The sequence below is a fragment of the Ornithorhynchus anatinus genome, chromosome 12 (assembly GCF_004115215.2).
Source record: "Ornithorhynchus anatinus isolate Pmale09 chromosome 12, mOrnAna1.pri.v4, whole genome shotgun sequence".
NCBI lineage: Eukaryota > Metazoa > Chordata > Mammalia > Monotremata > Ornithorhynchidae > Ornithorhynchus > Ornithorhynchus anatinus.
Window position 1 is genome coordinate 57,952,762 of NC_041739.1, and position 25,897 is coordinate 57,978,658.

General features: G+C 52.3%; 2 protein-coding genes across 2 annotated transcripts in view; one reads left to right on the top strand and one right to left on the bottom strand.

Moving 5' to 3' along the window:
- Positions 1 to 516: 516 nt before the first annotated feature.
- LOC100086365 (phosphoribosylaminoimidazole carboxylase and phosphoribosylaminoimidazolesuccinocarboxamide synthase) overlaps positions 517 to 25,897 on the bottom strand; it is a 44,459-nt gene continuing 19,078 nt past the window's right edge. Inside the window, exons 11-19 of the mRNA XM_029077139.1 lie at positions 17,482 to 17,515; positions 12,663 to 12,860; positions 6,438 to 6,616; positions 5,995 to 6,174; positions 5,750 to 5,863; positions 4,512 to 4,595; positions 4,073 to 4,253; positions 2,656 to 2,814; positions 517 to 858 (exon numbers count right to left, since the gene is read on the bottom strand). Coding sequence (XP_028932972.1) covers positions 701 to 858; positions 2,656 to 2,814; positions 4,073 to 4,253; positions 4,512 to 4,595; positions 5,750 to 5,863; positions 5,995 to 6,174; positions 6,438 to 6,616; positions 12,663 to 12,860; positions 17,482 to 17,515 — 1,287 coding nt within the window. The 3' untranslated portion in view covers positions 517 to 700. The remainder of the gene's footprint in view (positions 859 to 2,655; positions 2,815 to 4,072; positions 4,254 to 4,511; positions 4,596 to 5,749; positions 5,864 to 5,994; positions 6,175 to 6,437; positions 6,617 to 12,662; positions 12,861 to 17,481; positions 17,516 to 25,897) is intronic.
- PPAT (phosphoribosyl pyrophosphate amidotransferase) overlaps positions 18,171 to 25,897 on the top strand; it is a 40,749-nt gene continuing 33,022 nt past the window's right edge. The window contains exon 1 of the mRNA XM_029077140.2: positions 18,171 to 18,357. Coding sequence (XP_028932973.1) covers positions 18,230 to 18,357 — 128 coding nt within the window. The 5' untranslated portion in view covers positions 18,171 to 18,229. The remainder of the gene's footprint in view (positions 18,358 to 25,897) is intronic.

Here is a 25,897-nt window from a genome sequence, read left to right on the forward strand (position 1 = left end):
AAACTGCGGCCCAGAGAAGTGAAGTGACTTGCCCAGAGAAGCAACTGGCAGAGCTGGGATTAGAACCCATTTAGTACAGTGCCTGGCACGTAGTAAGCGCTTAACAAATACCACAATTATTATTATGAACCCAGAACCTCCGACTCCCAGGCCCGTGCCCTTTTCCACTAGGCCACGCTGCTTCTCAAATAAGCGGGCGGTGCCGTAGAAGAACGGATCCCTGGAAAGCAGGCCGTGAGAGGCCGCCCGCCGTCGGAGGCCCCACCTGTCCGGGCCTGCGGCTTAGCACTTGGGAGGCTGGAAGCTCAGGAATGCCGCCCTACCAGTCGTACCCCGTGGCGGGGCTGGCACTCGGCCCTGGCCCTGACATGCAACGTGCCCGACCCGTGACGGTATCCGCCCGCCAAGACCCACCTCCAGGGATCTGTCCCGGCAGGATGGCCGCGCTTCCAGGAGAACGTTGGGGGACAGGAATCCCCCAGAGCGCCTGCTGGCCCCCCAAAGCCCAAAGGACCATTTGTCGGTCAGTCGTATTTATTGAGCGCTTACGAGAGTATAACAACAGAACAGGCACATTTCCTGCCCACAATATACCGGTAGCTTTTATTTTCCGTACGGTAGCCTGCATCTTTTAACTCGATCGCTGGGATCCCGGAGCACATTCCGATTGGGAGCGGTTGTGGGAGCGGCTTGGGTGGCTTCAGGTGCGGAGGTCCCTGTCGGCCTTCTTCAGGGCGATCCAGGTGTTCAGCAGGCTGGCTCGGAGCTTGGCCCAGACCAGGTGGTTGTTCAGCCCCAAAACCTGGGCAGCGAACTGGGCGGCCCCTTCTGGGGCGAGGATGGTCGGGCAACCGAGACCTGCAGAGGGGCAGAAAGCGAGCCTCGGGATGGGGGATCCGGCTCCCCGGACGACGGCAGCGTAGCCTAACGGATAGACCCCGGGCCTGGGAGTCCCGAGGACCTGGTTCTAATCCTGGCTCCTCCACCTGTCTGCTGTGGGACCTTGGCCAAGTCGCTTCACTTTTCAGTGCCCATGGCCAAGTGATAGAACAAGGGCCCGGGAATCAGAAGGACTTGGGTTCTAATCCCCAACTCTGCCACTTATCTGCTGGGTGACCATGGGTAAGTCACTTTAATAATAATAGTGCTGGTATTTGTTAAGCCCTTACTATGTGCCAAGCACTGTTCTAAGCGCTGGGGGAGATAGAAAGGAATTAGGTTGTCCCATGTGGGGCTCACAATCTTCATCCCCATTTGACAGATGAGGTCACAGAGAAGTGAAGTGACTTGCCCAAGGTCACTGGGCCTCAGTTTCCTCGTCAGTGGGATGGGGACTGTGATTAGCTTGGATCTACCCCAGTGCTTAGAACAGTGCCTGAAACATAGTGAGTGCTTAATACCACAATTATTATTATTCATCTGTAAAATAGGGATTAAGATGGTGAGCCCCATGTGGGATATGGGAGCGTGTCGAACCTGATTAACTCGTATCTATTAACTGCTTCGTACAGTCCCCACCACATAAGAAGCGCTTAAATACCATTAAAAAAAGCAGACTCCCCTCATTTGGGAAGTTATTAATATAGTATCTGTTCGGTGCTCACTAAGCGTCACAGTTCTAAGCGCTAGGGTCGACACAAGCTAATAAGTTTGGATACAGTCTCCGTTCCACATGGGGCTCGCAGTCTTAACCCCCATTTTACAAATGAGGAACTGAGGCACAGGGAAGTGAAGTGACTTGCCTGAGGTCACTCAGCAGACAAGGGGCGGAGCTGGGATTAGAGAGATGGGGCAAGTGGGCGGACAGACCTGGTGGTTCTCGCCCTGGGATTCGGGGGTGGAGCTGTCATGTCTGGTGGTGACTCAATGCTCCCCATGTTGCCCCAACTCCCCGGGGGAGAAGCCGCCCATGCTCCATTAGCCTTCAAGCTCCCCTGCCCAGATCCCCCAGGGAACCTTTCAGGTAGAGAATACCGCCCTCCGCACTCTACCGCCCAGCCCCGCTGACCAGCCTTGGATCTGACACCCCTTGGCACGGGAGCTGATTCTAGTACCGATGGCTTGCGCAGCCTGACCCTTACATTCCCGGCCCTGCCCGTGGTGTTCCCGCTGGGGCGAGGGGTGCCCTGAGCCAGGAGGTGGGCGAGGGGGCCGCACGTCGCCGATTCCACGTGCGATCTTTGCCCACATTGGCCAGCTCCAGGTCTCTCGATTTCCAGAGCAGTCATCTTTCCCCCGACACTAATGACAGGCAGGACCCTGGACCCTCAAACCACTGGCACAATTTTACCCTTTTTAGGGTAAAGATAAACACCCTTTAGAGCCGACCCCTGGCTCAACCCACAGCCCTTATGTCCATAACTGTAACTTATTTCTATTCATGTCTATCTCCCCCTCTAGACGAAGTTCGTTGTGGGCAGGAAACATGTCTGTTCTATTCTTTTACTGAACTCTCCCAAGCTCTTAGTACAGTGCTCTGCGCACGGTAAGTGCTCAGGAAATACGACTGAATGACTGACTGATCCTTTCCTCTAGGCCACGAGAGTCAAATAAATCTGCCTCTGAGAAAGAGGGAAGTTCATCGCCCCAACGACAAAAACAGTTTCACAGTGAGTAATGTTACTGCGAGACCATAATTATTGTTATTCTTCTTACCACTGGGCAACCGGAGGGAAGACCAGACGTCCTGGGCCCCCCAGTCAGCTGTGAGCGGAGGACAGTTGACCACTGGGTAGGCGGTGTTGCCGGCCATCACGGGTCCCAAACCATTGCTCCGCCCAGCCACGGCCACAAACACGGTGGGAACCCCGTCTCCTGCACGTAAGAGGAGAATGAGGTTAGACATGGTCCCCGAACTCAACACTCCCACCCCCAAGACCACAGCTCTGCACTGTCAGCTCGCTGTGGGCAGGGAATGTGTCAGTTTGTTGTTATACTGTACTCTCCCAAGGACTTAATATGGTGCTTTGCACAGAGTAAGCGCTCAATACATTTGACCGAATGAATGAATGAACCACACTACCGCCTTGGCCCAAATCCCGGGGTCCCCTGCCAAGAACACAATCGTGAGGACAGCAAAATCAATCGCCTCAGTTTGATGCCCTGAATCTGACTCTGACTCTCACCCCCACCTGTCTATTTTCATATTACACTCTCCCAAGTGCTTTGTACAGTGCTCCGCACACAGTAAGCGCTCAATAAATACAAAGATGTCTCAGACTCACCCATGTATTTTTCTCCCTACAGCTTAGTAGGGTGCTTACTACACAGTAGGAGCTTAGTAAGTACCACTCTTCCTCTCACTGGAACCCCACTCCCAGAACCAAGGTGAGAGACAGAGGAAACCCATTTGGCAGCAATTATATGACTACACAGTCATCTTTTCCCACTTCCCCGGAAATACAGAGGGCCACCAAAATTCGTACAACCCAGGATTAAAATGTCAGGCATTAATAATAATAATAATAATAATAATAATAATGTTGGTATTTGTTATGCGCTTACTATGTGCCGAGCACTGTTCTAAGCGCTGGGGTAGACATAGGGGAATCAGGTTGCCCCACGTGGGGCTCACAGTCTTAATCCCCATTTTTTACAGATGAGGGAACTGAGGCACAGAGAAGTTAAGTGACTTGCCCACAGTCACACAGCCGACAAGTGGCAGAGCTGGGATTCAAACTCATGAGCCGTGACTCCAAAGCCCATGCTCTTTCCACTGAGCCACGCTACTTCATTGCGAACAGTTCTTTAACGAGATGTCAGAGAAGCAGCATGGCCTGACAGAAAGAGCCCGGGCCTGGGAGTCAGAGGACCCGGGTCCTAATCCCGACTCCGCCACCAGTCTGCTGCGTGACCTCGGGTAAGTCACCTCACTTCTCTGGGCTTCAGTTACCTCATTCGTAAAATGGGGAATAAGACCGGGAGCGCTACGTGGGACACGGACAGTGTCCATCCTGATGGGTTTGTGTCTACCCCGGCACATAGCCTAGCACCAAGTAAGTGCTTAACAAGTGCCATTAAAAAAATAAGACAGTAATGATGATGATGATAAAAAAAAAGAGAGCTCTGCCACCTTCATACTCAGCCTTGATCCTCAGCGTCTCATCGGGCCCCTTATGGGCAGACGTGACTCGAAGTTGGCAGGGGATGCCGAAGTGTCCGCAGGCCTTCCGGATCTTTTCGCAGTGAGCGAGGTCGGAAGTGGAGCCCATCAGCACCACCACCCTGCCGCGGCTGTCCGATTTCAGAAGCAGCTGGGGAACACGGACCAAAACGCGCGTTTGAGGGCGGGGGAAAAGGGGGGCGGCGGGGCCGAGGGAGGCCCCGAGAGAAGACGGTCACCGGACGGTAAAAGCCCCCTCTCCCCTCTCCCACCTACCGTGGGACCTTAGAGACCGTCACAGAGCAGGCCGGGCTTAAAGGAGCTGGGATTTTTTTTTCTTTCCTGAAGCCTCCCTCAGTCCCCCGGAGGGCGCGGAGCAGGACGGACCGGAGGGAAAAGCCACATTTACCTCCACTCTCTCCGCGACCCACTCGAAGTTCTTCTTCACCATCTGCAAGCCTTCGGGGGTCACTTCCTTGAGGTCCCGGTAAGACTGCAAAACAGAGCCGGGGAGGCGGCCGTGATGGTTACTCCTCATCCCGTGTCCCACTGAGGCTCAGGGAATGTCTGTTTATTGATATTTTGTACTCTCCCAAGCGCTTAGTACAGTGCTCTGCACACATTAAGGGCTCCATAAATACGACGAAATGAATGAGGATTACTCTCCCTTTCTTCAGAGTTTTATTGAAAGCACATCTCTTCCAAGAGGCCTTTCCTAAGCCCTCCTTTCCTCTTCTCCCACTCCCTTCTGTATCATCCCCTCTCTTCATCCCTACTCCCACCACTTGACTCTCTCCGTCATTTATTTATTTCTCTTAATGTCTGTCTCCCCCTCTAGACTGTAAGCTCCTTGCGGGCAGGCAATGTGTCTGTTGCATGGTAGTCTCCAAGCGCCTAGTACAGCGCTCTGCACACAGTAAGCGCTCAATAAATACAACTAACAGATTGAGAGCAAACGGATGAACACGAGGTGGGGGACTCCCAGCTCGGCTGGGGTTCAGGGAGCACAAGGAGAAATGCTCACTCCATCCTTCCCGTGAGCCCTTACTCTGTGAAGGACGCCACACTGAGCACTTGGGAGAGGACAGTAGAGTAAATAGACTAGAACCCTGCCCTCGGAGAGCTTTCGCTCTAGCACAGAGGCAGACTCTGACACTTAATAAGGGTGGGAGGGCCAAGAGGGACGGAAGGGTGGCCACAGCCAAGGCCCTCAGTTTATCATTATGCTAGGGCAACCCCCATCTTTGATAAAGGTTTTCCAACTTTTTACACCCTGGGGATGGATCTTTTAGGAACCCCATTCTCTCCACACCCACACCCAGCTGAAACTAGAAACAGGAGGACCCACCTATTTTTTTTAAATAGCATTTGTTAAGCACTTCCTATGTACCAGGCACTATACTAAGCGCTGGGGGGGCGATGTGAGACAAATCAGGTTGGACATTGTGTGCCACAGCAGGTTCAGGCCTAAGTAGGACGAAGAGCAGATATCGAATTGCCATTTTACAGATGAGGTAACTGAGGTACAGACAACTGAAGTGACTTGCCCCAGATCACAGAGCAGACAAGTGGCAGAGCTGGGACTAGAACCCAGGTCCTCCAACCCCCAGGCCCGTGGTCTTCCCATTAGGCCACACTGCCTCCCACCTGCTTGTCCTTCTGCTGGCTTCTGTCTCCCGACGGCCAGAGCCTCCAGGAATCGTTGTCGATTACATCGGCCAGAACGATCTCCTTGGTGGACACGCTGACACCAAATTCAATCTGGGGGCCAAAAAACGAAACTGGGAATCAACACACCCACCTGGATCCCCACCCCAAAGTCAGCCCTGCCAACCCTAACATTCCAAGCCACCATCTCCAGCCTCCCTCCTCTCTTTCTCAGCTCCTCAGACCTTCATGTCCACCAGTGTGCAGTCCTGGGGCAGCCAGGATTTCTCCAGGATCTCGAAGATCGCCTGGGTCGCGTGGCTCATGATGTCCACTTCAGTCTGGCCAATCGTCAGCCCGGCAAAGGTCAGTTTGGAAGCAATCAGCTGCTCTTCAGACCACTGGGGGTCATTATTGGCATCATCCTAGGAAAGAGAGAAAAATAAGTGGGCTTTTTAATTGAATCATCATCCTCGGTATTTATTGAGCGCTCATCACGGGCAGAGCACTGCACAAAGCGCTTGGGAGAGTACAATACAGCAGAGCTGGCAGACTCGCTCCCTGTCCACGAGCTTACGATCTAGAATGATAAGTCTTCCCACTCAAACCACGGGAGACAGACGATCTGAGCTTCCCGTCCCGTCGGTTTATAGGCCGGCTCGGACGCCGTTCCCGGAGAGCCAATTACCTTGAAAAACAATTCCACTTTTGGTGGGTAAAACCGGTAACCCTCCTGGACGCCGGGGTTCCTTTTGAGAAAAGAGCCAGTGGCTACCCTTCTGCACACCCACTCGATCGGGATCATTTCACACTGGAGGGCGACCAAGGCAGTGTCTCCGTGTTTTTTGGTGAAAGCCGTCTTGATCCCTAGAAGATAGAAATGCCAGGGGTTCTTGTCTCCAATTTATAAGCAAGAAGAATCTGAAACCACATTTTGCAGGTAGCTTTTAAAATACAAATCTATAATCACATCTTCTATCCCCCACGGCTCTCACCAGGAAAAAGAGGTGTTTTTTCTTTCTTTTATTATGCACTTACTATGTGCCAGGCACTGTAGTAAGCGCTGGGGTAGATACAAATTAATCGAGTCAGATAGTCCCTGCCCCACATAGGACTCACAATCTATATTCCCATTTTGTATCTCGGGCAACCGTGGCACAGAAGTTAACTGACTTGCTCAAGGTCTCACAGCACACAAACTCTCTCAAGTGCTTTGTACAGTGTTCTGCACATAGTAAGGGCTCAATAAATATCACTAATGATGACGTGGCAGAGCCAGGATTAGAACCCAGGTTCCCCGTCTCCCGGACTCGTGCTCTTTCCTCTAGACCACGCTGTTTCTGGGCATTGCAGCACCCTTCTAATAGCTTTCTTAGACTGCCACCCAGAGCCAAAGAGAAAGAGGGCACCTTTCCTCTCCGCATTCCTGAAAAGGTGCAGAACTGTAATAATAATAATAATTAGTATTAAGCACTTACTATGTGCCAAGCACTGTTCTTCCAAGTCCTTGGTACAGTGCTCTGCACTTAGTAAGAGCTCAAAAAACACCACTGTTAATTGACTGATTGGAAGGGGATGAATACTTATTTGGGAGGTCAATACAAAATCTTCAGGATGGGGGCTAATCTACACACAATGGGAGTTTGAAAAAACTCCCAGTGACTGACTGGTTTAGAGCTATCACAATGGTCCATTAATGATGGTATTTAAGTGTTTACTATGTGCCAAACACTGTTCTAACACTTGGGGGTGGCAATTTTTGGGCCTCGGCTGGGGCAGATGCCCAACAACTCCCCTCAGCTAAAGGAACACGGTGACTTTGTGGCGTTCGGGACGGAGGACCAGAGAAGAGAAAGGACGGAGGTTCCAGGGAGGAAAGGGTGAGCAGGAAATAGGGGGAGAGGAGAGGAGAGGGAGAAATTAAAAAAACAGCTCTTTTTAGTTTCGACAGAATCAGGGGGAGATTTCATCTTTAGACTCTCAAACTGCGAGACAGTCACCAGGTTGGCGAGCTCATTTTTTCCAGCTCCGGAGGCATCCCACACCAAGGCAAACGCAACTCACCGGTTCCCCGGGAGCCGCCCCGCCTAAGTCCAGCGCTGGCTGGGAGCGCCGTGCGTCTGGCCAAGGGCAGTCGGGACACGCCCGTGAATAAAAACACCCGCTGCCACCCCACCAGACGTTTCCACCGCAGACATGATTTTTTGTGTGTGGGGGAAAGCCCCCTCCCTCCCAGTTTAAATGGAATCTCAAGATTTACACTGGCGACTTTTGAGTTCTGTGCTCCACAGCGGGGCACGAGAAAAACATTTGCTAAGAAAGAGGTAAGGGTTGCCAGGGAAAGAAGCGGCAGTTTTGTTGCTCTCAGAATTTGAGGGATGATTAAAATCTGTTCCGTCTCAATACTGCACGATTAGTGAAATGCCATTTAATAGGGAGAAAATGCCTCTAATTATTTTTGTGGTCAGTGATGCTGCACGATCCTGCTCGTCCCTCTAGACTGTAAACTCATTGTGGGTAGGGAATGTGTCTGTTATATCGTTTGAACTTTCCCAAGCACTTATAGTGCCCTGCACAAAGTAAGCACTCAATAAATGCCTCTGATGGATCGATTCGTCTTAGCAATGTACATATCTGTAACATTTATTTAATGCATCTTTCTCCTTTACACTGAAAGCTCATCATGGACAAGGAACATGTCTACCAACCCTGTTACATCGTACTCTCCTAAGCAGCATGGCCTTGTGGACAGAGGCCTGGGAGTCCAAAGGACCTGGGTTCTACTCCCAGCTCTGCCACTTGTCTGCTGTGTGACCTCGGGTAAGTCACTTCCCTTCTCTGTGCCTTAGTGACCTCAACTGTTAAACGGGGATTAAGACTGTGAGCCCCGTGTGGGACAGGGACTGTGTCCAACCTGATTATCTTGTATCAACCCCAGTGCTTAGACACTGTTCTATTATTATCATTAAGCGCTTAGTACGGTGCTCTGCATCCAGAAAGCACTTAAATACCAGTGGCTGATTGACAGATGATGTTTCAGTGTATACTGTTTAGAGCTGGAAGTGGCGGGGAGGGGGAGTAAACATGCCGGGGGGGTCGGGAGGGCAGGTCTGGAGGTTTGGGGGAGGGTTTCCCCAGCCCAGAGATTCCCCATTCCAGGGACCCTTCCTGGGCTCCGAGGGCATGGAATCCAGGAACCGTATGCTGTGGCTACACAAACAAGCCAGAGCACCATAGCGACAAAGTTTGCAGACAGCCTCGTCCCCAGAGAAGAAGCGGAGATCCCTTTGTCGACGGCAGCGGGGTGAAGAGAGCTTCGGAGCAGTCCTTTGAGCATCACCGGAACTGGGGTATTCGTTAAATGTAGGGTCAGCTGGGTTTCCACCTCCTGCTTTTGTCTGGCGGGTGGCTCTCTGTGTGCTCAGGCAGGCAAAGGGAGAGTTGAAAGCGCGAAGCCAAATTAAAGTTCTCCAGAGGGGCGGCGATAGGGTGGTGGGGAGGGTGGACCGGAACAGCATATTTATTGAGCGTTTACTGTGTGCAGAGCACTGTAATAAGCGCTCGGAAAGTACAATTCAGCAACAGAGACAATCCCTACCCAACAATGGGCTCAGAGTCTACAAGACGGGCTCACACCTGTGGGTGTTTAGACATGCGATGGAACATAATGATGGTATTTGTTAAGGCCTTACTGTGTGCCAAGCTCTGTTCTAAGGGCTGGGGGAGATACGAGGTTATCGGGTTGTCCCGGGTGGGGCTTGTGGTCTTAACCCCCATTTTCCAGATGAGGTCACTGAGGCACAGAGAAGTAAAGTGACTAGCCCAAAGTCACTCAGTGGACAAGTGCAGAGCTGGGATTAGAACCCACGACCTCTGACTCCCAAGCCTGGGCTCCTTCCACTAAGCCACACTGCTTCTCCAAGTCAGATGAGCTGACTACCACTACCAAGAAACGCCCGGGTTTGGGGTGGCATGCCCCTCCCCACGCTCCGCCACCTCCCCCCAGACGGAAAAGGATGTGCTATTCCTTTCATTTTTTCATGGCATTTGCTAAGCGTTTATTATTCATTCAATAGTATTTGAGTGCTTACTATATGCAGAGCACTGTACTAAGCGCTTGGAATGTACAAATCGGTAACAGATAGAGACAGTCTCTGCCCTTTGAGGGGCTTACAGTCTAATCGGGGGGAGACGGACAGACAAGAACAAAAGCAAAAAACAGAATCAAGTTTTTTATGTGCCAGGCCCTGTTCTCAGCACTGGGGTAGGTAACATTCATTAGGTTGGACGCAGTCCCTGTCCCATATGGGGCTCCATCTTAACCTTAGTCTTTCTAGACTGTGAGCCCACTGTTGGCAGGGATTGTCAATCTTTGTTGCTGAATTGTACTTTCCAAGCGCTTAGTACAGTGCTCTCTGCACACAGTATGCACTCAGTAAATACGACTGAATGAACCATTTTCCAGTTGAGGTAACTGAGGCCCAGTGAAGTGACTTGCCCTAGCTCACACAGCAGGGGGGTGGGGAGAGCTGGGATTAGAACCCAGGTCCTTTGACTCCCAGGTTCGTGCTCCTAAGCCGATCCTCAAGCTGAACTTTGCTCTGGGATGTTTTTCTGGTTTCTGATAAAAACCTAAATTATGCAACGCGATTAAAATTTAACAGGTGAAGCAGGAGAGGGAGGAGGATGGAAGTGCTAGGTCCTGATCCCCCCCTCACCTGCTGGCTGCCCTGGGGGCCCCAAGCCCCCAGTGGAAGCATAATGGTCAAGGTCCTGCATTTGTCCCTTTCCCTCTCCGACCCTTTTCAGCTGCAGAACTGCCTCTGGTTACCAAGGCAATCCAGTTCACAACACATCTTCACTTTGTTTCCCTGGGAGTAGCTGGAAGTGAGATGAAGCTACTCCTTTAGTAGTGTTGAGTGGGTTTAATCACCTTGAGAACAAAGAAGAAAACCCCGCCCAAGGGGTGGTTTGTTGCCCATTCTACTTATCCGGATTTATCTAATTTTATTTATTAAATTAGATGCTGTTATTCTTTAAAAAAGAAAAAAAAAAACCCAGAATGGATCAACAGGACACTCATCAAGGTCGTAGGTTTCCCAAAGCAAAGACCAAGAATTTTTGGCCACTCCCCAAGAGCCCTCTCCCCACCTTTTTCAACTGCCGAAAAGGAATATTTCTCATTTGAGAGGAACTGGCCTTGGTGAGCAGGGGAAAGAAGCAGCGTGGCTCAGTAGAGAAGCAGCGTGGCTCAGTGAAAAGAGCACGGGCTTGGGAGTCAGAGGTCACGGGTTCGAATCCCAGCTCTGCCACTTGTCAAGCGGTGTGACTGTGGGCAAGTCACTTAACTTCTCTGTGCCTCAGTTCCCTCTGTAAAACAATGGGACTACGACTGTGAGCCTCATGTGGGACAACCTGATTACCCTGTATCTCCCCCAGCGCTTAGAACAGTGCTCTGCACATAGTAAGCACTTAAATACCAACATTATTAAATCTCTGCTGATCAATGACTCTCCCTATTAAGTGCTGGTGGTAATGAACTTGTCTCTGACATACCCTTTTAAAACACAACACAGTTTGTGAAGTTTTTCTTCCACCCACCCCCCCCCCCCCCCCAGTCTACTGGGAAGCCTGGGGAAAGGGGCTTGAAGGGGGCTGACAGTGTCAGAGACACTGGGGAGACAGAGATATTGTCTCCCCAGAGACAGTGGGGGTGTTCGGGGGGCTGCTGAGATCCCCAGGAGAATCTTAGGGGTCACAAGCAGGAGCTCAGAAGAGTGCTGAGACCCTCGAGTCTACTTCCTTGGGCACCAACGTTCCACCTTCGGATCTATCCCAGGGCTCAATACAGACCTTGGCATGTAGAGAAGCGATTTGGTCTAGTGGATAGAGCATGTGCCTGGGAGTCAGAAGGACCTGAGTTCTAATCCCAGCTCTACCGCTTGTCTGGCGTGTGACCTCGGGGAAGTCACTTCCCCTCTCTGGGCCGCAGTTTCCTCATCTGTAAAATGGGGAGTAAGACCCGTGTGCCTCACCTGAGACAGGAACTGCATCCAACCTGATTAAATTCCCTCTACCCCAGCGTTTAGTACGTCCCTGGCACCTCATATTTACTTAAATGCCATTAAAAAAAAAAAACTACAAAAACTGTTTTGAATACTATACCAACTCTAATGGATCGGATTCTTCTAGGCACTTAGTAGAGGGCTCTGCCATGGCAGTCAGAGCTCAATAAATACCAAAGACTGATTAATGAATAAGATAATTACACCAAGGGAGCATAATGACTCTCAACAACTACTGAGTCATAAAGTGAGGTGATGCCAGTGATTAACGCATAACGGGCCTATCTACACCTATGCCGCTATATAGCGCCTTTCAGCAACTGAATAATAAGGTGACTTTGAGGCTTCTAACGGTTTCTGTTCTCTTGTCACCCAGACGAATGACCCCAGGTGAGGGGACGGGGACAGTCATACACGGGATGAGGCAGATGATCTGAGGTTGGGGACACTGGGTGGGGCACAGAGGGGGCACTGAGGTTGGCAGAGTTCTGACACTGCTGGGGGTGAGTATGGAAAGGTGGTGTGTTGGGGTAGGCAGGGCATCTGGAGAGATGGGGAATCAATCGAAGGTATTTGTGGAGCGCTTACTGTGTGCAGAGCGCTGTCGGAGTCCAGTATACACCAGAGTTGGGAGATGCACTTCCTGCCCACAAGGAGCAAGTGAATGTCACTCTTTATTGTTATGTCGTACTTTCCCAAGCACTTAGAACAGTGCTCCGCACACAGTAAGCGCTCAATAAATAAGACTGAATGAATAAATAGAGGAGCATCCAGTATACAGGGCCGACCTCTGCCCTTCCCCATTGGGAAGGAGGAACGGAGACAGCAGAAACCAGACCGCTATTTACCCGCTTCCTGAAGCAACTGGAAAATACAGCAGGTGATTTTGTTGGAGATGGCAGCCTTTCCTTCCAAGTGGTTCTTCCGGGCGGCATTTCCTGCCGTAATCTGGTCTTTGGACTGCAGCAGGACATTTCCCGGGAGATGCGGCAACAGGTAGACTTCTTTGGTCTTTCCCTCGTACAGTTTTTCACCACGCTTCAGCTCTGGAAAAACAAAAGCGCAGCTCTGAGGACCTCTGGAAAACTTTAGTTCAGGCGGCAGGCTTCCCCGGGCATATTGGTACCCGCCCCCCACTAAAGGTCCGGGCCCAGGAATCAGAAGGACTTGGGTTCTAATCCCCGCTCTGCCTTCTGTTTCCTGGGCACCACTGGGCAAGTCACTTCACTTCTCTGTGCCTCAATTCCCTCATCTGTAAAATAGGGATTAAGACTGTCCACTAGGTCACCCTGCTTCTCCAGGCTGTTGGTGAGGTTGATGAAAATGAGCAGATAAAGTAAGGAGGTTGAAAAATCCACCACCACTCTCCCCTCAATCCCTTCCTCAACCACCCCCTGCTTCTGTGTACACACTCTGAGTCTTATCACCGGGACACTCCCCAAAACAGGAATCTGCAAGAATCCTCCCTACACTTACTTGCTCATTTCTGGTGGCCCGAACAATAGGTTGTAAATTCTTCCCGGACAAGAAGATTCTTTTAAAGTTCTCTTTCCAGACCTGCCACCTCTACATGATTAGGGTAGAAGCTCCTGGGGGACGTCTCTTGCTTCTGTTGTACTTTTCAGAGCGCTCAGTACAGCGCATGGTATCCGAGCAGCGCTCAATAAACACTCATTCGGCCGGGTTCCAGTCTCCCACTCCCTTCTGCTTCGCCCTTGCACTGCTCCCTCAGCCCCACAGCACTTATGTCCATACGCGTAATTTATTTCTATTAATGTCTGTCTTCCCCTCTAGACTATGAGTTCACTGTGAGCAGGGAAATGTCTACCAACTCTCTTGTATTGAACCTGTACTCTCCCAAGCGCTTAGTACAGTGCTCTGCACACAGTAAGCGCTCAATAAATACGGACGAATGAATGAACTCTCCCAAGCTCTTACTACAGTAGTCTACACTGAAAGGCCCGTATGGGGCAGGGAACGGGTCCACTGATTCTGTTGTATCGTACTTTCCCAAGCACCTAGTTCAGTCGCATAGTAAGCGTTCAATAAATACCATGTTCTGCATAGACTAAGAGTTAACCTCGACCCTTAATGAACTGATTCAAATTTAGAAGCAGAATTGCTAGTAATACCCGCAGGCGCTTCAGAGTACAAAACCCCAGTTAAGCCTTCCTTTAAAACTCCACCCTCCCCTTGTCCTTTAAATCAATTCAAACATCCCCAGGACCCTGATCGCTCATATTCAACCATTCAATCGTATTTATTGAGCACTTACTGTGTGCAGAACACTGTCCCAAGCGCTCGGGAGAGTACAATAGAACAATGAACAGGGACATTCCCTGCCCACAACGGAGCTCACAGTCCACCGTGGGGGAGACAGACAACAATACAAATAAATAAAATTACAGATATGTAGATAAGTGCTTTGGGGTTGGGAGAGGGGGGGAAGAGCAAAGGGACAAATAAGATATGTATATAAGTACTATAAGGATACTTATCTATAAGGATAGATATGTATATAAGTACTTTGGGGCTGGGGGGGTGGGGGAGCAAGTCTGGGAGATGCAAAAGGGAGTGGGAGATGAGGAAAAGTGGGGCTTAATCTGGGAAGGCTCTTGGCACACGGTAAGGACTCAATAAATACAATCAAATTAATATTATTATGTGTGTTTACTGAGTGAGGGGCGCTTGCACAGAACTCCCGGTGGCCAGACATATTCTCCTGAAGGCACGCCTCCTCCAAGAGGCCTTCCCAGACTAATCCCCCTTTTCCTCAGCTCCCCCCATCCGCGTCACCTCGACTCGCTGCCTTTGCTCTTCCCCCTCTCCCGCCCAACAGCACATAATAATAATAATAATAATAATGTTGGTATTTAAGCGCTTACTATGTGGAGAGCTTCATCCCCATTTTCCAGATGAGGTCACTGAGGCCCAGAGAAGTGAAGTGACTTGCCCCAAGTCACACAGCTGACAGGTGGCGGAGCTGGAATTCGAACCCATGACCCCCGACTCCCATGCCCGAGTTCTTCCCACTGACCCACTATGTATATTTGGGGATTAAAACTGTGAGCCCCACATGGGACAACCTGATCACCTTGTATCCCCCAGTGCTTAGAACAGTGCTTTGCACATAGTAAGTGCTTAACAAATACCACCATTTATTTATTTTTATTTACTTATTTATATTTGTATATGCCTACAATTATATTTATTAATCCTGATGCCCGTTTACTTGTTTCGAGGTCTGTCTCCCGGCTCTACACTTTTAGCCCGGGGTGAGCAGGGACTGTCTTTATTGCCGTACTGTACTTTCCAAACGCTCAGTACAGTGCTCTGCACACAGTAGGTGCTCGATTAATACGATTGAATGTGGGGCAGGGAAGAACGGGGGGCCATTCGAGTCCTGGCCGGAGAGGGCAGTGACCCCCTTTGAATGGGCCTGTTGTCCTCTTCCCGCCAGGCCCGGCTAGACAGGAGGCCCTGCGAGGTCCCTGAGAGGTTCATTCAGTAGTATTTATTGAGCACTTACTACGTGCAGAGCACTGTACTAAGCGCTTGGAATGGACAATTCGGCAACAGAGACCATCCCTCATTCCCATCTTGATTCTATTTATTGCTATTGTTCTGTAAGCCCGTGAAAGGGCAGAGACTGTCTCTATTACCGATTTGTCCATTCCAAGCGCTTAGTACAGTGCTCTGCACATAGTAAGCGCTCAATACAGACTATTGAATGAATCCCTGCCCAATGACGGGTTCAGTCTAATCTAAGCTTGCTGAGAAGCAGTGTGGCCTGGTGGAAAGAGCCCGGGCCTGGCAGACCTGGGATCAATCGCATTTCTTGGGCTCTTGTTGGGTGCAGAGCACTGTACGAAGCTCTTCTCTAGGCCTCAGTTCCCTCCTCTGGAAAATGGGGATTGACGCTGGGAGCCCCACTTGAGACAGCAGCTGTGCCCAACCCCATTTGCTTATAACCACCCCAGCGCCTGGCACATGGTAAGCACTTAAAATACCCCAATTACTATTATTAGCTTGGACCTAGGCCGGCGCTTAGTACAGTGCCTAGCATATTGCAAGCCCTTGTAAATTCATTCAATCGTATTTACTGAGCGTTTACTGGGTGCAGACCACCGTACTCAGCGCTTGGCAAACTACAAAACAACAATAAACAGTGTCAACTCCTTACGTGCAGGGTACAGTGTCTGCTAATTCTGCTGCATTTTCCCAGGCGCTCAGAACAGTGCTCTGCAAGGTATAAGCGCTCAATAAGTACCATTAACAGATTCATGCCTGCTGTGAGACTCTGGGCAAGTTCTTCAGTTCTCTGGGCCTCGGTTCCCTCATCTGTAAAATGGGGATTGAGACCATGAGACCCACGTGGGACAGGGACTGTGTCCAACCCGATTTGCTTGTATCCAGCCCAGCGCTTCATACAGTGCCTGGCACATGCTAAGTGCTTAACAAATACCATATTTATTATTACCGAAAAAAATTTGGCGGGTTTCCCGCCTCCGATGGGAGCACATGGCCGGTCCCATATCTCCAGGCTGGCACTCACTCATTCAATCGTATTTATTGAGGGCTTACCGTGTGCAGAGCACTGTACTAAGCGCTTGGGAGAGTACAATACAACAATAAACAGACACATTCCTGCCCACATCGCGCTGCAGTGTGGAGAAGCAGGGTGGCTCGCTGGCAAAAACCCGGGCTGTGGAGTCGGAGGGCGTGGGTTCAAATCCCAACTTCCACCACTGGTCTGCTGGGTGACTTTGGGCAAATCACTTCACTTCTCTGGGCCTCAGTGACCTCTTCTGTAAAATGGGGATGAAGACTGGGAGCCCCACGCAATGGTAGGCACATAGTAAGTGCTTAATAAACACCATCATTATAATTATTAGTAAGGGCTTAACAAATACCCTCATTGATTACTATTATAGTAAGCGCTTAACACCATCATTATGATTATTAGTATAGTAAGCGCTTAACATATACCCTCATTGATTATTAGTATAGTAAGCGCTTAACGCCATCATTATGATTATTAGTAAGCGCCTAACCAATACTCTCATTGATTATTAGTATAGTAAGCACTTAACATCATCATTATTAGTATAGTAAGCGCTTAACAAATACCCTCATTATGATGACTATTATGGTAGCGCTTAACCTATACCATCATTGATTATTACTATAGAAAGCGCTTAACAAATACCCTCATTATGATGATTATTATAGTAGCGCTTAACCAATACCATCAATGATTATGACTCTAGTAAGCGCTTAAATACCATCATTATGACTCTAGTAAGAGTTTAACCAATATCATCATCGATTATGACTCTAGTAAGCGCTTAATCAAAACCATCATCGATTATGACTCTAGTAAGCGCTTAACCAATACCATCATCGATTATGACTCTAGTAAGAGTTTAACCAATACCATCATCGATTATGACTCTAGTAAGCGCTTAAATACCATCATCGATTATGACTCTAGTAAGCGCTTAACCAATACCATCATCGATTATGACTCTAGTAAGCGCTTAACCAATACCAGCATCGATTATGACTCTAGTAAGCGCTTAAGCAATGCCACCACGCTGGGGGCGGCATAATAAACGCCTCCCAAACGGTATTCTGAGGATTATGGAGGTGCTGGGGGTCACTGACCTGCGGCGGAGTCCATGGGCCCGGCGGGGAGGACCTGGAGGGGGGCAGAGAATGGGTAGGGGGTCACAACGTGGTCCTTCCAAAAAGGACTGGCCTGCGCAGGCGCGCCACGAGGGCTGGGGGAGGGAAGAGGGCACCGTCTGCGCATGCGCCTCCCCGCGCCCCACGCGGGAGGGGGCGCCGCGGGCGCATGCGCCGCCCCGCGCCCCCACGCGGACTGGAGGGGGCAGGGTCCGTCTGCGCACGCGCCGCGCCCTTGGCGAGCGGGAAGGGGGGCGGGGGACGCCTTCCGCGCATGCGCCATCACTGGAGGGGCGGGCCGGAGGGGGGGGGTCGGAGGACGCCTTGTGCGCAGGCGCCGGCCCGCCCCGAGGCGGAGCGGACGGGTCCATCGCTCCGCCCTCCGCGGGGGGGGGGCGGGCGGCGCAGGAGGAGCGGCGGCGGCGGCGGCGGCGGCTTCTCGTCCCCGTCCGGTAGCGGAAAGGAGGCCGTCGCGGGCCCGACGGGCGGGGCCGCGGGAGGCCGGGGGAGGCCCGCCGGCCGGCGCCACGTGTGGGGCCGTTTCCCCCCCCCCCCCGCGGGAGGTGGACGCGTCCGGGGGCGCGCGGGAGGCCTGAGGAGACGCCTGAGGCGGCGGCGGCTGAGGCGGGGACCCCGCCGCCCTCCCTCCCTCCCTCCCTCCCCATTTCCCTCCTTCCTTCTTCCTTCCCTCGGCCTCCTCGCCCGCCCCACGTGCGGCGGCGGCGCCATGGAGCTGGAGGCGCTGGGGGTGGGCGAGGAGTGCGGCGTGTTCGGCTGCATCGCGTCGGGGGGCTGGCCCTCGCAGCTCGACGTGCCGCACGTCATCACCCTGGGGCTCGTCGGCCTGCAGCACCGGTAAGGCCCGCGGAACCGCCGACGGACGGAGGGCGGGGGGGCCGCCCGAGCCCCGAAGGACCGGCCCCAGGAGGATGGACGGAGGGGCCGGACGCGGGGGTGCGAAGGGGGTCCGCCCGAGGCCCAAAGGACCGGCCCCGGGATGGGTGGACGGAGGGGTCAACGGGGCGCGTGGACGGGGGTTCGCCCAAGGCCCAAAGGACCGGCCCGGGAGGAGGGACGGAGGGGCCGGACTCGGGGGTGCGAAGAGGGCCCGCCCAAGGCCCAGAGGACCGGCCCCGGATGGATGGGGGGGTGTCCTCCCAAGGCCCACAGGACCGGCCGGGGAGGATGGACGGGGGGGGGGGGATCGCCCAAGGCCCAAAGGACTGGACGGAGGGGCAGACCTAGGGGGTGGGCACGGGGTCCGCCCAAGGCCCAGAGGACCGGCCCCGGATGGATGGGGGGTCCGCCCAAGGCCCACAGGACCGGCCGGGGAGGATGGACGGGGGATCGTCCGAGGCCCAAAGGACTGGACGGGGGGGGGGGGGGGTTGTCCGCCCAAGGCCCAAAGGACCCCCCCGACGCGAGGGAAAAGTCGTTGGACGAACCAACGTCCCGCCCCGGGCCTCGCGCCCTCCCCCCCTCCCCCAGGGGGAAACTGAGGCCCGCCCCGCGCGGCGCCGCTGCTCGACACGGGCTGCCCGGTCCTCCTCCCCTCCCCCCCTCCGACCTCCCCCTCTTACAGCCGCTCTCCGACCGCCTTTAACCGCCACGGGGCTTGCTGAGCGCTTAGGACAGTGCTGGGCACCCCCGGCACCGCTGCGGGATGAGACTGAGGCTGCCCAGCGCCCTTCTAAGCGCTGAGCAATAAGTCTCCTGGTGCAAAACACTGCAATAATAATAACGTTGGTATCTGTTAAGCGCTTACCACGTGCAGAGCACTGTTCTAAGCGCTGGGGTAGACATAGGGGAATCAGGTTGTCCCACGTGGGGCTCCCAGTCTTCATCCCCATTTGACAGATGAGGGAACTGAGGCCCAGAGAAGTGAAGTGACTTGCCCACGGTCACACAGCCGACAAGTGGCAGAGCTGGGATTCGAACTCAGGAGCCCTGACTCCAAAGCCCGTGCTCTTTCCACCGAGCCACGCTGCTTCTCCTCCTGTCCCAAGCGCTGAATAATAAGACTCCTGGTGCAAACCTCTGTTCTAAGCGCTCAATAAGAAGACTGATGGTGCAAAGCACTGTTCTAAGCGCTTAATAATAATTCTCATGGTGCAGACCTCTGTTCTAAGTGCTTAATAATAAGACATTGTGCAAAGCACTGTTTTAAGCACTTAATAAGACTGATGGTGCAAAGCACTGTTCTGAGCGCTTAATAGTAAGACTCATGGTGCTAACTTCGGTTCTAAGCGCCTAATAATAAGACTGATTGTGCAAAGCACTGTTCTGAGCGCTTAATAATGATACTCATGGTGCTAACCTCGGTTCTGAGCGCTTAATAATAAGACTGATGGTGCAAAGCACTGTTCTAAGCACTTAATAATAAGACTCATGGCGCTAACTTCAGTTCTAAGCACTTAATAAGACTGATTGTACAAAGCACTGTTCTAAGCGCTTAATAATAATACTCATGGTGCTAACCTCGGGTCTAAGCGCTTAATACTAAGACTGATGGTGCAAAGCACTGTTCTAAGCGCTTAATAATAAGACTCATGGTGCAAACCTCTGTTCTAAGTGCTTAATAATAAGACTGATTGTGCAAAGCACTGTTCTAAGCGCTTAGTAATAAGACTGATGGTGCAAACCACTGTTCTAAGCACTTTAGAAATGCCACCATGATTATTATTATGTGCTTATTGGGTGCCAAGCACTGTCTTGAGCGCTGGGGTAGATCCAAGGTCACCAGGTGGGCCCACGTGCGGCTCCCAGTCTTCATCCCCATTTTACAGGTGAGGGAACCGAGGCCCAGTGAAGTGGCTTGTTCAGCGCTTTCTAGGTGCCATGATGTTTGGTGATGATAATCGTCCTTGAGGTTCTAGGCGCTGGGGTAGATAGTAAGCGCTCAATAAAGACGATCGGATGAACGAAGGGCAGGGAATAGTAATAATTAATAGTGATAGTATCTGTTAAGCACTATGTGCCAAGCACTGGAGCGGACACAAGGTAATCGGGTTGTCCCACGCGGGGCTCACAGCCGTAATCCCCCTTTTACAGATGAGAGAGCTGAGGCCCAGAGAAATGGCTTGCCCGGGGTCATAAAGCAGACAAGTGGGGGATTAGAGCCGCGTCCCGGGCCCGGGATCTCGCCACTCTGCTACGCTGCTGCTTCTCAATTCTCTTTTAATGTACTCTCCCAAGCGCTTAGGACAGTACTCTGCACCCTGTGAGCTCCCCCTTTTTGGATCCTCCCAAGCGCTTAGCGCAAGGCTTTGCACACAGTAAGCGCTCAAGTACGATTGAATGAATAACTGTAATGAAGTTGGACTTGCCCAAGGTCACCACGGTCAAGTGGTGGAGCGGGGATTAGAACCCGCAACCCTCGGTCTCCCAGGCCCATGCTCCATCCACTAGGCCGGGCCGCTTCTCCCCGTTAACCCGGCGGCGGTGGTGAAGAGCTTACTACGGGCCGGGTGCTGTACTAAACGCTGGGGTGGGCACAAGCTAGTCAGGCTGGACACAGTTCATGTCCCACCCGGGGCTTTCCCCCTCTTCCGTCCGACTGTCGATCAGTGGGTGGAATTTAGTGAGTGCTTATTATTCATTCGGTCATACTTAATTGAGCGCTTACTGTGTGCAAAGCACTATACTAAGCACTTGGGAGAGGGCGGCGCAGCAGGATTAGCCGTCTCCGGGCCACCCTTGGGATCAACGACTTGGAAACCGAGAGCAGCCCGGCTCCTTTCTTCCTTCAGGCGCTCAATACGGTGCTCGACATCCAGTAAGTGCTCAATAAAGACTCTGAGCCGGTCGTGGGCAGGGAAGGTGTCCGCCGATTCCGTCGTATCCTCCCAAGCACTCGGTAGAGCGTCGCGCACAGCGTGAGAGCTCAATATATTCCGAGCTTCGCCCCGCTTGCCCCAGGAAGGGCAAGGCCAATTAGACTTGTTTTCCTGCCCGTGGGATTCATCTCCTTCCCAAAGTTCGTGAGGGATGGATCCATCGTCGTCCCGATTAATCCGCCGTCTTCCCGACCTCGGATCTTTCACCGTTAAGTCTCTGTCCCACGGCCTCTCCGGGAGTCGCAACTGCAATGCCATAATCGTGGTATTTGTCGACGACTTTCAGAGCGCCGGCGTAGATGAGACGATGGGGTTGGGATCGTCATCGGGCTCCGTCTCAATCTCCATTTTTTTAGATGAGGTAACTGAGGCACGGAGGAAGGTCGCCCGGCGGACCAGCGGCGGAGCCAGAAGTAGAACCCGGGTCCTCTGACCCCCGGGCCCAGCCTCTTCCCATTCGGCCACGCTGCTTAGTACAAAAATGCGACAAAATACAAAAGTGTAGCGAAATTGTCTCCTCGTGGTTTGGCGACTACCACGGGTAGAGAGGGTAAGGAGGGGGCCAGGGGTGCGGACGTTCCCAGCATTTTAGCGTGTTCACCTTGTTTTCAGGAGCGCCGCTCCTAAAAGAAGTGCAAATCCCCTCCTCTTAAGCGCTAAGAAGCAACAGCGTACACCGGACTTTACATTTTGCTTTTGTCTCTGATGGTCCTTTCTGTTTCCCGGGGCCACGTGAGGCTGGAGGGCATCTTTAAGGGTCCTCCCCTATAGAGGGTATAGAAGGTTTTCCTCCTTATCCCAGTCAGGCAGCACTGATGAAGAAGTTGTCCCCTGAGCGGTTGTGGGGTTGGGGAGGTCCATGGAGGGTCGACCTAAAGATGTTCCGCACCCAAAAAAAAGGCCGCTCTTTGCCGTCTTGTCGCGCTGACACTTTTTTGCAGCACCAGGCCCCCGTTTCCCCAAAAGACGCTCCTTTCTGGACGGCAGCGGGCCGGGCAGAGACAGCCGTCGGCGGCCGACGGGCTCCCAGTGTTCGGCGGAGACGCGGCATCGGCCGAAGCTTCATCTTCCCGTGTCCTTTCTCCACCCTCCTCGCTTTCGGGTTCCCGAACTTCGGGGTCTCTCTCACCGGCGGCTCCTCTCCTCCGCCCAGCCCACCCCGCGTCGACGATACCCCCGAGGCGGGGATCACGGGCCCGGGAGGAGGATTTCAGAGCGGGGGTGATTCCGACGTCGGGAACCCCGACGCCCTTCTTGTGCCCCTTCTGCAGCTGGACGCCGACGCCCTCCTTCAGGGTTTGGCCAGGAGGAAGGCCAGTTTTCCAGGCCAGCCCGTTGTTTGAGTAATGGAGAACTTTACTGGCATCAGGTTACGATCCCTCTCTCCATCAGGGGTGTTCACGGAGCAAAACACTGTACTAAGCTCTTGGGAGAGTACAACGCAACAGAATTAGCCGACACGTGTCCGGCCCGTGACGCACTTCACGGTCCTGTAATCGGACTGTCGGACATCGGGTCCTGGTGGTCAGTTCCCTTCCGCGCGTTCCACAGCAAAGCCATCAGCTGTCTAGTCCGTAGCGTGGTTCTGTGGAAAGAGCCCGGGCTTGGGCGTCCGAGGTCATGGGTTCGAATCCCGGCTCCGCCACTTGTCAGCCGGGTGACTGGGCAAGTCACTTCACTTCTCGGCGCCTCAGTGACCTCATCGGTAAAATGGGGATTCTAAGACTGAGCCTCACGTGGGACAACCTGATGACCCTGTATCTCCCCCAGCGCTTAGAACAGTGCTCTGCACATAGTAAGCGCTTAACAAATACCAACATTATTATTATTATTATTAACCATTACCCTTCTCTCAGCCCCACAGCACTTATTCCAAGCCCCGTGTGGGACAACTTGGACCTTGGGGACCTTGGCCCCCCCCCATAGCACTCAGAACAGTGCTTGGCACATAGTAAGCACTCAACAAATGCCATTATTATCTCCTTAATTTATATTAATGCCTCCCCTTCTAGATTGTAAGCTCCTCCTAGGCAGGGAACGTTTGTTTATCTCGTATTGAACTCAGAAGGACCTGGTTCTAATCCCGGTTTCCCCCCGCTTGTCTTGTTGGGTGACTTGGGGCAAGACACTTCACTTCTGTGCCTTAGTTCCCCCGTTTGTAAAAGGGAAATTAAGACTGAGCCCCCAGTGGGACATAAACTGTGTCCAACCTGATTAGCTCATGTCTACCCCTGCACTTAGTTCGATGCCTGGCACATAGCACTTAACAAATTACCAAAATTGTAATTACTAGTATTACTCCCCCAAACACTTGGTGTAGTGCTTTGCACACAGTGAGGGCTCAGTCGATTCGATTGCCTCCCCCATTCTCTTGGCACCCTGTCCCTGCTTCCTCTGATGAAACCCCTCAAAAGCAGCTCCCCTTGCTTTCTGATTACTTAGGAAAGCAATAGGAGCTCAGAAGGAAGTGGTCCATGCCGACCCAGGAGGCCAGAACAAAAAGAAAAGATTTAGCTCCCTGATTCAATCGGTGCCTCCCGACTCCCTCCTGCACCCTGCGCACCAGTAGTTTTAACAGTCACTTAACAGCATCTGAAATACCACGGCAGGGATGTGGAATCTTGATTTGATTTTATTTTTTTACCCTCTGCCCAACTCTCCGGGGGGACTCCGGTAAACTCGAGGGGCAGCTTCTCCCCCGGAAGGGTCTCCCCCGCCCTGGAAAGTTCATAAGCGGCCTTTTAGAAAATCTTCTTGTTCTTTGGCCAGTGCCTTAGGGGAGAACTGGGTGTATCTGGGTCTCGGTGTCCCCGACATCATGCCGAGGCTGAACTCCCCCGACTGGGTTCACCTTATGCGAAAGGCTCGTGAGTGAATACCTTGTGTTTCTGAACCTGGGGAAAATATTCCTCTCGTGTCCCCTGGGATGCCGATGGGGGCACTGACTTGGTGCAACTGCATCGGTTGCTGTCGTGTGGGACTGCTGCCTGTGGCCTAAAGAAAGATTCAAGCAATGGAGCGGGGTTTTTGTGGTCCATAATGGACCTGTAAATCTGGTTGAATAAGTACGTAAAGTGGAGCGTCCTCTGCAATAATAATAATTAGGGTATCTCTTCAGTGCTTACTATGTGCCAAGCACTAGAGGTAAATCAAAGAGCATCAGGTCCCACGTGGGGTTGACGGTCCAAGTAGGAGGGAGAACGGGTGTTGAATTCCCACTTTGCGGGTGAGGGAACTGAGGCACGAAATGAAGTGACCGGCCCAAAAGTCCCATGGCAGGCACGTGGCAGAGCTGGCTTAGAAGCCAGGTCCTCTGTCTCCGGCCTGTGGTCTTTCCACCGGGCCACACTGCTTTCCAAGGTTACGTTTGATCGATTAGGGTGCATTTATAAGACTTTGGTCTTTTGGGAGAGCGAACGACGGAGAGAGAGCTTCCATCATTTAGCCTCTCCTCCCCCGGTGACCCTAGAGGCACGGTAAACCTGAAGGGAGGAGTTTAGAGAAACCACATCTGGGAACGTGCTGTGACGTTCCCGGTTGAAGCAAGCGGAACATCACAAAGAGGCATGCCTGATCTTGGTTACTTAATCCACGGTGGGTTCACCACACTTCATCGGGGCCTTATTTTTAGCTGACATTCTGCTCACTTGCAGATTTGGAGGGTAGTCTGGCTTCTTGTTCAAGGGAAGTTTCAGACTATGTCAGCTAAAAGGACCGTGTTTCTGCCGTAAATCCATTTTTTTGGGGGGGGCGGTGGGGTTAGACTCTCCCGGTCCCTATATTTCTCCGTGCTTTGAAACTGTCGCATGACGTTGGGTCCGGAGATTCTGGAACGATAAGGAGATCACGTCTCCGTAGTTTCTGAGCCATTCTTCCAAGCTCCTCTCAAGATGTTCCAGGTCCTCGTGGCGAAACCCCGGTCCCTTTTTAAGGACCTGAGGTGATGCCGCTGCACATTTCCATAAAGAGAGGCGTTCTTTTTTGAATCGAAATCATCTAACGCGCCATCGGGTATTAGATGGCATTTAGAATCCCTGCGTTGATGGGCGAACCTGTTCCACAAATACGGTTGATGGATTCACACGTTGCTCTGTGAGTTCTCCGGGCAACCGAGTGAATATGTTGTGCTGTGACGTCCCCAAGGGTACGCGGAGTAAATGTTCTTTTACTTTTTTTAATTGAGCCGGTAAAGCAGAACATATGACTCGGGCAAAACTGGCTAGTTTGGGGCGGCACAAGATTACGTCCCCGTTATTCCATCGCTTCCGGATAGATAGATCCAGTAGCGCTCAGCGCGGGGCTCTGCACAAAGTAAGCGCTCAATAAATACGATCAAATGAATGAATAGCTTAGGCCTGACCTTAAGAAGTGAGCCTCTGTGTGAGGAAGAATTTGCATTCCCGGGCGGAAATGTGAATAACGTCGTTGAAAACAGCGGTCTGGGTTGAGCGGTGACCGTGGGCCGGGCGCTGTGCTAAGCACTGGAGAGGAAACAGTACAGACACGGTCCCTGCCCCCACGGGGGAACCTTGCGTTCTCCGGTAGAGAATGAGGGACTG